The sequence below is a fragment of the Pteropus alecto genome, unplaced genomic scaffold, assembly GCF_000325575.1.
Source record: "Pteropus alecto unplaced genomic scaffold, ASM32557v1 scaffold3, whole genome shotgun sequence".
NCBI classification, from domain to species: Eukaryota; Metazoa; Chordata; class Mammalia; order Chiroptera; family Pteropodidae; genus Pteropus; species Pteropus alecto.
Genome location: NW_006442484.1, coordinates 32,426,508 through 32,440,642, shown reverse-complemented (window position 1 = coordinate 32,440,642; position 14,135 = coordinate 32,426,508). Strand labels below are relative to the sequence as shown.

Here is a 14,135-nt window from a genome sequence, read left to right as displayed (position 1 = left end):
CCCCCTCTACTGCCCAGAGGCCGCCGCCGCCGCCCGCCCAGCCACTAGCCCGCCTGCCCAGCCAGCCCCAGGCTCCCGGGAACGTCAGCACGCCGCCGTCTCCGGACCTGCTCCACGCCAACCCCATTGGTCAGAAGAAAAAGGCTGGCCCTCCCCATTGGCCCGGCCCTCATATTGAACGGGCCAATGGGAACTGCGGTTTCAGGTCGCCATAGAGACCGATGCTGTTAAGAGCGAAAGGGCCTGGAGAAAGTGGGGAGTGAGGATGAAGGTGTCTCTAGCTTTGGGCTCGGGAGGAGGTGGGGGAAAGAAGAACAGGGGGGATTCCCAGGAGCTGGTTCTGAAATCTGACGCAGCTTTTGCTTTGCATTCCGGTCAGCTCCAGCTGTAAAAGGTAGAGTTGGTCCCTGGCGTCAAAGGCAGGAACAACTGAACCCCTAAACGAATCTTTGAAGGTGAGAGCCTAGGAGTGGGCGTTTCACTTTTCCCGCGTCTGGGAGCCCATGAGGCTATGCCCTTTGACCTTTGACATATGTGCAGCTTCTGCTTATCCAGGTGAGTCTGCACCCCATCCCTTAAATCGCTGCTTCTTCCTGACGTCACTGAAACTCCTGAATTCTACTTGTTCTTCCCAACCACTCCTAAACTGGGGCGGATCTTGCCTCAAAATTTTGGGTCTCCAAACTTATAACTCAACCCAAAAAAGACTCAAAAAGGATTTCTTTTGGATGATATTTTGGCAAGGAAACAGGCTGACATATTGTATAATGGATGTCATCAGCTCAACACATAAAGTAATGTGTTCCCTGTTTCCCAAAGCAAACCTTCAATCTCTTTGTTGAAGGATATTTGTTAAACACCCATCTGTGTATGCATTCTGCGCTGTGAACTTGACAGGTGTTTGCTCTTTCCCCTAAGAGGTTAAAAGGGTGGGGAAAGGCACAAGTGACAGAGTCAATCCATGCTTCTAATGATTTCACAAGAGAGTAAAAGAACTAGATTACAGTTGATGGATTTTTATGGGTATTTTCCAGTTTATTTCTAAATTTGATGAAAAACACTGAGCTATGGAATAAGTACATGCAAAAATCTTGAGCTTTAATAATAAATCTTTGCTTTTATTTAAAGTTACTTTATACTAATTTGTCAATACTAAATGATTTTGTAAATAACTTCCATATTTAGATACTGGCTATTAAAGTGGGACTTCATGAATATATGAAGCTTTTAAGCATTGTATTGCTCTATCAAATGGCCACTGATATTCCGAGGTTCCTTCTTTGATGATTTTCCCATTTTTTATACTGATCTCTTTAGTAAGAAAACTATCTTTATGTTACTGCCCCCTCAAGCTGGGGGGACCATATTGTGAAAAAAAAAAAGCAAATAGGATTTTGGAAATTATAAATATTTTGTTTAGAGAAAATGATTAATATGTGTGCAAACTACGTATATTTAACTATTGTCCTGAATTTTAAGTTGGACAATGTGCTTTGCTGTTGTTTCTTTATCTTACTGTATTTGAGGATACAAACATAGATAGGAAATATTAATGTGGTACCTTGATTGGAAAAATATCTCCGACAATTTATAGTAAAATTTGAACTTAACCGATAATCCTATGCAATGTTGGACTGCAGAACAAAACAGCTGAACATGTGAGCATCCCCCCTAAATATTTTCAGAATTTGAATCACTAGGGGCCTTGGAGTGCTGTCTCATGCTTTGCCATCATGGAAACTAAATCATCCTGTTTTTGATTTTTGGCTTTTGGAGTGTGTGTGTGTGTGTGTGTGTGTGCGTGCGCGCCCTTGTTTATAGAAGATTAGAAAAAGTAAAATACAAATTTTTATAAATAAGACTCATTTTTAATGTGTTAACAAGATACCAATGATTTGTTTTTTTTTTTTTTTAAAAAATACTGGATGAAAGGAAAATGTGTCTAATATAAAGGAAAAATTATATTTCCTTTTTTCATGCCTTGGGCTATCATGGAAAGAAGAAAACAAGAACTAATTGATTTTTTTTTTTTTACTCCAATAATCTTGTGTTATTCTCAGGTCACATATTTGAAGAGTGTTTTGATATTGTGTATTTCAAGTTTGTAATGATTAAGATGTTACTGAAGTTCACCATGTGTAATGTTCCCTAAAATATTTTCATTCAACATTATTTTTTCATAATTTTTATACTTGGTTGAAAGTTTTCTGTTGAACCTGCTCATGCACTACCAAGCATTGCTGGATAGGGTTAAGAAATTTTATTCCACTAAAAGTTTATGCTATCCAGCCTTGGCTGGGTCTTCACTGATTCTCTAAATTCCTTTCCTCATCAGTAGGTTGGTTATCCGGGACGCTTATCCAGGGACATTATCCAGGGCACTTCTCCCAAACCTGTCCTATTTCTGCTGTCCTTAAGACCCCACTATACTTGGTCTTCTTCCAATTCTGCACATGATTTTGCCTCACACTTGACTGAGGCATCCGCCATGAGCTGTCTCTATTTAACTTTCCTAAACCTCAGCCTCAGTTTTTACACTTCATCACTTTCTTCAGTCCTAGCTAAGAAGAGGTGTCCGCCCTTTTCTTTTCTAAGCTCATACTTAGAAAAGAACAAGCTCATACTTGTTCTCCTAAACATGGTCATTCTTCCTCCTGCAGGATTTTGCTCTGCTGATTATAATTTCTCTCTTAGGGTATGTGTTACATCTTTCCTCTAATTTTTTTTTCCACTATGCCTTAAATATGTGACCTTTTGTAAAACTACCTTCCTTCTATCCTACCTCCATCTATTGGCCTTTCCTTTCACCAAGAAACAGTCTGAAGGGAATTTCTCGAGACTTCTATTTTTTCACCCCCAACGGTCCTTAAAACAACCGAAATGATTCTGAAGATTGTGCACTTTCTCCTCAAAATCCTAACTCATTTTGCCATGAAGTTCTCTCCTACAAAAGCGCTCTTTTCTTGCAAATTGCAGTGCCTGAATTCCTGGTTTTCAGTGAAGGTTAGAAACCATTGTCTCCCGCCTTGAGGGTCCATAGAAATGCAAATGATCTATTTGAGAAGGGGAAGTTTTTACCTGCTAGCTGCCCCACCGGGGTAGGTCTAATTACTGGGAAGTAGAAGTGGGCCTAGGGCAAGTAAGGAATGTTGGAAAGTAGGGAGAAGTTTGGTGAGCTCCACCCTCAAGAACAAATGTAAACAGCAAAAAGCCAGGGAACTTTTCAGTTACCATTGCAGAAAGAAGTCAACCCGAATTTTTCAGGATTATGAAAACTTTGTAACTTTCCAATGTTTGCTATTTTCATATTAGCAGAGGCAGCAAGGAAAAGGGGCGAGGCAGGAGCATGAGAATGTCTCTTCTCATTCTAAAATGCCTATAGGGAAGGTGGGAGCAGTGAAGATAATACTCCAAAAAGTACACTGATAACCACTAGAGGGTTTTTGTTTCTTTGTTTTGTTTTGTTTTGTTATTAAAAGGAATGTTAAAACTTAGGCAAGATGCAAATTAAGGAAAGAAAGCATTGGAACAAACTGGTCCTAAGAAGAGATGCTAGCGCTTAATAATAGTTCTGCTCTAGATTTCAGAATTGTCTGAGCCCTATCCAGCCCATTCTCTGAAAATGCAAATCCTCCCCTGCCCTTAATGGCCCAGTTCAATAGTTAGAGCTGTAAAGATTTTTCTGAAAATTTCCTGACCTTACCCTTACTCTGGAGAGGATGATTTCTGCTTTAATATATCATTGTGGCACTTAACACTCTCTATCCCATGGTATACTTTGTATGTGAGCCTTCTCTCCTAGAGAATAGAATATATATCATGGTCATGACTATATCCTTCACAGTGCCTTAGACTACTGAAATACTTCCCACAGTAAGAAAAGCCAACGTTCATTAATCCTTTTTTTAGTTTTTGGAGGAATTTGACTTTCAACGATAAAAAATTGGAATTAGTAATATTGGGAGGTAATTAGAAAAAGATGAGACTAGCGGTTCAAAGTGGAAAAGTGAAGTAACATGTGGCAGAGTGGAGTAGAGGTTTTTGTCTTGTAGCCTCCTAAGAAAGAAGGACTTCACATCTCATCTCTACCAGGACTTATCTGGATGCCTCTATGAGGAAGCGGACCTGTGTGAGAACTGGTTGCATGTGCTTTAGCATGACATTCTATTCAGAGCTAAAGCTATAAAATTCTGTGTTTGAGGGAAAATAATTGAAACTCAGCTTTGTCAAGCAGGTTAAATAAGGGTTACCTACATTTTTTCCATTTGAAATATTCAGCTTACTCTGTCCTTTGTAACAGAATAGTATCATGAGAATTTAACAACTTCATAAAATGTGAAAGGCATCAAACATCTGGTAAGTATAACAGACATGTTTCCAAGTACCTATATCCACAACCCTTGAAGTAGGCAGCCCTGCGTGCCTCATGATCTTGCATCTCTGGCCATGATATCAGCCATGGTGGCGACCTGATTCAAATGTAGCCAATTCATTGGCACTGCAACAGTGCCAATCAGATTTTTCCCTTCCTTTAATTTGGAATTAAGAACAAGTGAGCCAGAGAGAGCAACTGCCTTGGTCCTCATGTTTTCTGGGTTACTATTCTCCCTCATGAAACCAGAATATACTTCATTTTTTATTGTCCCATAAGATTTCCGTTTCTTATAATTACCCCTAAAACATTCTTTTTCTGGCTTGTCTTTAGTGAGTTTCTTTTCCTTAAAATCAAAAGGTTTCACTAAAATATCATGGGAATATTTTACAAAACAAACATATATTATGACTATCTTCTTGGACTATGAAGAGCAATAGTCTAAAATGTTCTAACAAGCAAAGAATATAAAATGAATATTCTGTCTAATTCTAAATATTGCCAACCTAAGTTGAGTAAAAGAGCTTTATGTAGTGTGGTATCTATTCCATCCCACTCCCCAGCCTCAAAGTCTTATATTCAATTCTCAGTTCTTTTCCTTTAAAGTTGAGAGCAAGATAAGAACTTTGAGAAGATGAGCAATATGATTGCTTTTTCAAGGTAGGATTATTTTACAACTTCATTGGTATCAGAAGACTATATTAGAATTCATATTTATTTTATACTAATTTTTTAGGAACTCAACTGAAGAAAATAAAAATAAGAAACATTTATCAGATATATCAGTGGCTCCACAACTCAGGGGAAACAGATTATGAAGTTTAAGTTCCAGCAATTAAAAAAAAAAAAAGGCTGTCAGGAGGAAAACCAGACTTTGTCCAAAATTCTATACTCTTTTATCTACAATATCCAGTTTTCAACCAAAAATTATGAGATTCGCAAAACAAAACAAAACAAAACAAGAGAGTGTAACCCAGATTTAGGAAAATATGTCACCAATAGGCACACTGAATGGTCCCCTTGTTGGATTTAGTTGACAACTAATTCAAAAGAGCTACTATAAATATGCTGAAAAACTTGAAGGAAAAATGACACATAGGGTCTCTCAACAGAGAAACAGAAACTATGAAAAAGAACCAAATGGAAAGTCTAGACCAACGGAAACTATCCAATCTGAAGAACAGAAAGAAAAATAAGATTGAAGGAAAAATAGCCTCTGAAACTTGTGGGGTAGCTTGAAGAACAAAACATAGCCTCTGAAACTTGTGGAGTAGCTTGAAGAACAAAAATAAATGGAGGGTTAGAAAGGTATATAAAAAATATATGAAGGAGCAATGGCTTAAAAGTGCCCAAATTTCATCAAAATTTTAATATACAGATCCATGAAATTCAGTAATCCTAAACAGAATAAGCAGAGCTACAATTAGGTACATCATAGATTACTGAAAGGCAAAGATGAAAAAATTTTGAAGCAACAAGAGGATAACAACTCATATACAAGGGTACCACAATAAAATTAACAGCAGGCTTATGAGAAACAAAAGAAACCAGAAGGCAGTAAAGGACCTATTCAAAGTGCTAAGAAAAACATCTCAGTCAAGAATTCTATATCTAGCAAAATGATCTGTCAAAAATGAAGGTGACAGTCCTCATAAATGAACCTATGTCGAAAGTGTGTTACTCACTATACAGAACCCACACAGCTACCAGCTTTGAGTGAAGCCCAAAGCAAAAGAAGGCTCTCAGAAAGATTCAGGGCACCTGACAAATCAGCAATTTCCATTTGTAAAGCAGCTCTTGGCTCAATGCCAACTCTGGAATATCAAATGATCACCACACTAAAATGTTATTTAAAATACTAGATTTGAAGTTATTCTCTCAAAATAAGTTCTTGGAAAATATGACCTCATTGTTTTCTTAACTCTGACAATAAGCTAACTAGAGTAATAGCAGAAAGAAAATAAATCGCATGCAAGAGCTCTCTCCACATCCTGTACTCCAATCATTGTACCTGCCCCTTTCCATTCTGGAGCCCTATTTCCATTATACACCAGGTCAGCTAAGTGTCACCACAGGACTTCCACACAGCTGGTTACAGCTTCTGTGCATCTCTGGGGTTGGACTAGGAGAGAAAATCAAAAGCACCTGCTAGTACATTACTTTGTCAGGAACAAGAAGTCAAAAACTGCCATATTTTTCTGTAGTTTAGTAGATTTTTAAAATAAGAAAAGAAAAAATGATGAAAATTGATGTAGAAAAGCAGTTGACAAGATCCAATATCTATTCGTGATAAAAATGCTCAACAAATTAGCAATAGAAGAGCATTTCCTCAATTTGCTAAAGTACATCTATGAAAAACCTACATCTAACATCACATTTGTGATAAAAGACTGAATGTTTTCTCCCGAAGGTTGAAAATAAAATAATGTCCACTCTCATCTCTTCTATTTAACACTATGGTAGCCATGTAATAAGGGAAAAAATAAAGACATATAGATTGGGAAAAAAATTAAAGCTGTCTTTATTCATAGATGACACAATCCTATACATAGACAATCCTAAAGAATTACCAAAAAATAGTAATATTAGAAGTAATAACTGAATTTAGAATGGTCATAAGATACAAGACTAATATACAAAAATCAATTGTATTTTTATATGCTAGGAATTAGCAATTCAAAATAAACTATAGAAAATAATTTCATTCATAGTAACATGAAAAAGAATATGCTACTTAGGAATAAATTTTACAAAAGAAGTACAAGATCTATAGATTCAATGTGATCCCTATCAAAATCCCAGCAAGCATATTTTTGTAGAAATCGACATGCCAGTCTTTAAATGGACATACATGAGAACAAGAATATCCCCAAAAACAACAAAGAGGAATTACAATATCCAATTTCAAAAGTTACTGTAAAGTTACAATAATAGAATATAGTCTTGGCAGTACTTTATAGAGCTAAGGACTAAAACTATAAGACTTCTAGAAGAAAACATAGTACAAAATCTTTGACTTTGCTTTAAATAAAGATTTCTGAGATATGATACTGCATCATAATCCATAAAAGAAATTGATAAATTGCACTTAATAAAAAATAAAAGTTTTGTCCTTCAGAACACAGTGAGAAAATGAAGGACAAGCTACAGACTAGGAAAAAATATTTGCTAATCATAATCTGATAAAGGACATATATCAGTTAAAAATGTGCAAAGTATTTGAATAGGCATTTCAACAAAAGTTATACAAATGATTAATAAACACACAAAAAGATGATCAACGTGATTAATTATTAGGGAAACACACCTTGAAACCACAGTACAATACCGCTGCACAACCACTAGAATGAATATAAGCAAAAGATTGACAATACCAAGTGATGACAAGGATGTAGGAAAACTGGAAGTCTCATAAATTGCCGATTGGTACTATCACTTTGGAAAGCCATTTTGACAGTTTCTTAAAAATAAATATAAACATCACATGACCTAGCAATTCTACTTTTAGAAATCTACTCATAGAAATAAAAACATATGTTCATACAAAGACTTTTACATGAATAATAACATTAAAATTTGTAATAGGAAAAAAACTAGAAATAATCCAAATGTCCATCAATTAAATAAAATATGACACAATGGAATAATATTCATCAATAAAAATAATGAACTACTGATACATGCTATAAGATGAATAAACCTCCAATATATTGTGCCGAGAAGAAAAAAGCCAGGCACATGTTGCATAATACCATGCATATGACACTTCCAAAAAAAGAAAAAAAAAAAAATAGAAAGCAGATCAGCAATTATCTTGGGCTGGGATGGGAATATTGAATGCAAGTGGTTATAACACAAGTATTTTAGGTTCTAGAACTGAACGGTGGTGATGGTTGCACAATTTGTTTTTATAAATTTTATGAATTTTTACATTTATTAAAAATAATTGCATTGTACTCAATAATGGATGTATTTTATAGAATGTAAATTGAAGATCAATAAAGTTATTACAAATAAACTAAAAAAACTACATAAGCACATCTTAAAACTCTCATATATAAACACTTAGTAAATTTGGAAACAATTTTCTAATATGATTGAAACTCTTCCAAATGGCATTTCAGTGGATTTATATCCCATTTGTTAAACATTAAAATAAAATTTGCAAGAAAAACTGATTGATATCAGTCAGAAATTTACTAGAGAAAAAGACTGAACTACAACCTTTGTAGAATTAGTGAATGGAATTGAAATTTGAGTATTGTAACTGAGTACATGAAGCCAATTTTGCACTACTTCTATGTCTTTTTTGTGCTATCTGTATTAGCTATTATATAACCCTTAGAACCAAGGATGAGAATGATCTGAACTTGGACTTTGAATTCTTCTATGATTAAACGTATTAAACCAAGATTTTCAAGGTAATGCAACATTTTCCATCACATAACTCTCACTAAATTTATTTAAATTGTCAATACTATATATGTCAATACTATTTATCTTTTTTTATACTTATGGATTTTTCTATATTTGTATTTTATAATTTATATAATGTTAGGATGATATTGCACTTAAAAAATTTATAATAAATAATTTTAAAAGTGTATGCTCAAAGATGTTTAGTAGTAGGGGTATGTGGTTGAGAATGTTTGGAGACTTCAGTTTTACAGTATCTTTAGATAAAATGTACATTATTTCCCTCTTGTTTTGATTTGTTTTTGTTGTTGTTGTTTCTCTTCTGTCTGCCCCAGGTAATAGGAATAAGTCTTTGGAAGACTACATTTTCATCTTTTGCTCTTTTCTTTTTCTTAAAGACCACTTAGATCATTTTCTCCAATAAGTCACATTTCAACCTCTAACATCATCAGAGATGCTGATCATTATTGTGATCCAGCTTGAGAAGTCAGTGAAATCACGAGTGGTATTGAGAAGAGTATTCTTCTAATATATCCAAATGAGGTGAAAGTGAGCCATAAACACAAATGTACAATACACAGAAGACCAAAGAAATTGCTATAAAGTAGAGAATTTGAGAAACAAAAAAATTCTACCCACACAATGTGTTTTTATGGTCAATAGAAAAACCTGATTTTATAATTCTAGGCTTTCAATGGTTTACATTTTTGGCCTCGGAAAAGTCACTTATTTTTCCACTGCCTTACATCTATGAAGCTTAATATACTTCTCCATTCTCACACATATTAATTATTAACTTTTAAACTTAAAAATATACAAAATGTGTAAACTTATGAACATTTAATATCTATTACTGTACCTATATCTGACCATAAACAAAGAGGTCTTTGACATCTAAAAATTTATCTCAGAAAAGGACTCCTTATTTTTACTTTACATCAACTTTTCCTTTTGCTTTCTTCTAATAACATTTGGGAAAAATGTCTTAACATAGTCCGAACTACCATAGATAACATAATCAGTAGCATTTTATTAACTCGTAAATCTCCCTTTTTCGAAGCCACTAGATATAGTATTCTCATAGGCTTATGGTAGGTGGTATGTCATAATCTCTTTGACAAAATATACTTAAATTTAGTATTTTAATTCAATGTTTATTTCAATTATCAGTTTTCTAAAATCGTGGAATTTTAGAGCTGGAAAAGATTACAAACTAGCATGAAAACTGACCATATAACTACCAGCCTAAGACTCTTTCCATTCAACCATGTCAATCTCTCTAATGAAGAAATTAATATCTCTTAGACATTTCACTGCGTTTGCTCTTTATATGTGTGTGACTAAATTTTCCAAAATTAAAATAATGTCAATTTAAAATTTTTATAAAGATAAAACAATAGAAGAGAAAGGTGTGCAGTTCTACCAAGAATTTTCTTCCTTGCATTTATAAATTACTACTTTACACTGCTCTTCTACAATATTATTTGACTATTAAGAAGATAACTTAAGGTGTTTTGTAATCTTCGGAATGTATACAGTAGTTATTTTTTATGTTCTCGGAACTGAGTCAAAACCTATTGACTAGCACTTCTGTGCTTTAAAAACTGATAAATTGTGTTTAACATAGTTGGAGCAAGAGCACTGAGCTCAAAGTCAAATCCGGTTGGGTTCTAGCCTTCTATAAGCTACCTGCTTCTTGAAATCTTAGACAAAGCATTTAATTTTCTCTGGTCCTGTGTTTACTGATCTGTAAAATACATCAGTCATACTAAAATCTTTCTTGGGCTTAAATTAATTCATTTATAAAATGAAATACTGCATGATCTCATTCTAAATCTTGGTTTTGTTTTCTGTTGAAAGAAATTCACTGAAAATGTGTAACACTTTGTTTGCTATAGCCCTTAAGTCTGTCTCTATCACCCTTTTCCCTTAAACTGTCTTCAGAAAGACTTCTTTGTTTAAGCTGCCTCTCCCCTCAATTCTCACTTATATCTTACCTTCCTTTCCCTCCCCCTAGGACCTTATCTTTACCTTAACAAGGGAACAGCTGTTTACTTAAAAAAAAAAAAAAATAGGTGCAGGACAGAGGTCTACTATTAATGTTAGAGAGAACCACCTGTGAGTTGTCTCCCTTCATGGAGTGGTGGTAGAATAGAGTGTTGGGTGCATTGGCTGTGGAGCCAGACTGCCTGGACATGCATATGGTTTCTGCCACACAGCATTTGTATGGTCTTGGACCTCGGTTTCTTATTCTGCAAAATAGGAACAGTGGTATTGATATAACGATAAAATGGTAATCACTTCAACACAGGCTGGAAGGGGAAATAGTAAAACTGAGGCACAGGAATAGCTCTGGGTGAACAGAATGGTGTGTTCTTACAGTTCAGAGGCATTTTGCAACAACACTATTCTCTACTCTCTGTCCTTTCTCTTCTCTCCTTCTGGGATGTAAATGTTGGGCAAAGCATGATAAAGAAAGGAAGACTGGCATGACTTGTGGGTGATGTGCCTTTCATTTAATCTGCAGGAATAACTGTGGCAACTTTTTCTTCAAGTAAATTATCTATTTGAAATGTGCTTTTTTTGTTGGGTTTTTTTTTTTTCTGTCATAATTATGAACTGACATACCATATTATTATACTTTAAGACATTAAAGAAATAATCTCAGGAATTATCCTTTGGGCAGGCCTATTTATATAATAATACTTCATTTGAGAAATAGCACTGGTAAAAACTGTTCTTAGCAAAGAATATTAATTGATGAAAACATTTCTTTGCTAACAATCTACGGGAAGCAATCTGTTCTTGGGTCTTTCAAACTATAAAATAGAATTAGCCATTCATGAACAGAAGCTAATTATTTATTGTCGATACTACCTTTAACAAATTTTTGTTTTTGATAATGAGGCTCTTTTTAAATTCTCTATCAAAGCAGCCTTTAAAATATAACAGCTCTTTTAATAGAGAAAAGGCAACAAGATTCAAATTTGGGTGCAGAACATACTTCCCATTTCATTATTTAACTGTGTGAGTTTTTTTTTTTTTTTAAAGAGGGAGTGCTTATCCATTTTGATTAAGAAATCCCATTAACCTAATGTTCTGTAGAGCAAGTGTAACAAATATGTCACATAAAAAAAAATAAAAGCACAAGAAAAGATTTTTGACTAGTAAGAAGCCAAAATTCTACAGCATTCAGAAAACTCTCATATTGCACATACCTTATGGACATTAAAGATATTGAATCTAGATAAATCAATGAGTATTTCACATTTCTTCACATTCTTCTAGGGTGGAAAGAAAACAATACTAAACGATACTGACAAAAAGTTAATTAGTACATGTACTTTTTCCAGATCATAAGTATTATGTTTGAAGCTCAGGTCGTAGAATGTCACATAGAATAATTTATCTTTTAATAATCTTCTACATATTTTATTTCAAATACTAACATAAGAGAAAAAGTTACATATTAAACGATTATGATTTACAACTCAATAACAAAAAAGTTCTATTTAAAAATGGACAGAGGCAGTAATAGACAATTTTCCAAAGAAAATATACAAACAACTAACAGGTACATGAAAAGGTGCTCAAAATCATTAACCATCAGTGAATGTCTGTCCTTCTACCAATACTGTACTGTTTTGATAATTATACCTTTTATAGTAAGTCGAGATAGTATAAGTTTTATAATTTTGTTCTTCCTTTTAAAAATTAATTTGGCTATTGTATGTTTTTTGCCTTTGAATAAATTTTAAAATTTATCAACTTCTCTCTCTCTCTCTCTTTTTTTTTTAAGAACTTCGAAGCCAACTGGGAAGTTGATTGGGATGGCATTGACTCTTTATTACTATTGGGAAAACTGACAACAAGTTTTCGATCCATGAATTTAATATATCTCCCCTTGTACTTAGATCTTCTTTAAAGTCTCTTGGGAATATTTTGCAGTATTTAACATTTTAAAGGTCTTGAATGTATATTGTTAAGTATCCTTAAGTATTTTGTAGTTTCGATGCTATTATAAATGGTATTTTTTTAAATTTCATTTTCCAATTGTTCATTGCCAGCATCTAGAAATACAATTGAATATTATATTTATTGAATATTGAATATATTGTTTTTATAACCTGTGACCTTGCAAAACTCACATAGTACTTTCAGTAGCTTTTTTTGTGTATGTAAATTCCTTAGCATTTTCTAGGGGTACAATATGCTTGCTGTTTTTTAATAAAAAGTGTTTTTCTTTCCAAAATCTCTGCATTTTATTCCATGTTTCTATCCTTTGTACTTGCTAAGATGCCAGAACAATGTTGATTAGGGGTCGTCAATGTGGACATCATTGCATTATTTCTGATTGTAAATAAAAAGCATTCTATTTTTTACCATTTAGTATGACGATAATAGTAAATTTCTTACAAATGTGCTTTATCAGGTTTAAGAAGTTCCTTTGTATCAGTTTGTTGAAAATTTCAATCATGAATTAGTGTTAAATTTAGCCAAGTGATATTTCTGCATCCTAAGATGATCAGATGGCTTTTCTGCTTTATTTTGTTAATATCCTTTTTTTTTAATTGATTGATATTCAAATGTTAAACCAATATTACATTCCTAGGATAAACACCACTGGATCAAGTGTACTATTCTTTATGTATATTTTTGGATTCAGTATGATATTTATTGAGGAGTTTTTCTATTTTTGTTCCCAAGAGATATTGGTCTCTAGTTTTCTTTTTCTATAATTTCTTTTTTCAGTTCTGGTAATACCAGCCTTATAAACAGGTTTGGGACGTGCTCCTTTCTCTTTTAATATCTGAAGGTATTTGTTTAGGATTGGCATTATTTATTCCTTAAAAGATTGATAGAATTTACCCTGGAATGGTCTGGGCCTGGAATTTTGTCTTTGAGAAGGTTTTTAACAATTAATGTAATTAATTTAATAGATATAAGGCTATTCAGATTTCTGTTCTTTAGTAATTTTTAATAATTTGTTGTATTCAGGAGTTTGTGCATTCCATCTGTGTTGTTCAATTTCTTGGCATACATTGTTTATAATACATTTCCTTTTTATCTTTTTAATATTTATATGGCTCATAATGATAGCCCTTCTTTCATTTCTGATATTGATAATTCGTATCTGCCTGTTTTTTTGATCAGTCTATCTAAAAGTTTATGAGTTTTATTGATCTTTTCAAAATTCTACATTTTGGTACCATTTACTTTCTTTATTTGACTATTTTCTACTTTAAGTGTTGACCAACTGTATCCCATTGGCCAAATCTAGGCCACTACCTATTTTTCTAAATAAAGTTTTATTTTAATATAACCATACTTATTCATTTATCCATTG

General features: G+C 33.6%; 1 protein-coding gene across 3 annotated transcripts in view; it reads left to right on the top strand.

Moving 5' to 3' along the window:
• Positions 1-6: 6 nt before the first annotated feature.
• CCDC148 (coiled-coil domain containing 148) overlaps positions 7-14,135 on the top strand; it is a 195,960-nt gene continuing 181,831 nt past the window's right edge. For 2 of the 3 annotated variants that reach the window (XM_006921098.3, XM_015596786.2), the window contains exon 1: positions 7-555. In XM_006921098.3, coding sequence (XP_006921160.1) covers positions 504-555 — 52 coding nt within the window. In that variant the 5' untranslated portion in view covers positions 7-503. The remainder of the gene's footprint in view (positions 556-14,135) is intronic. The other variant, XM_025039533.1, reaches the window with a different exon arrangement.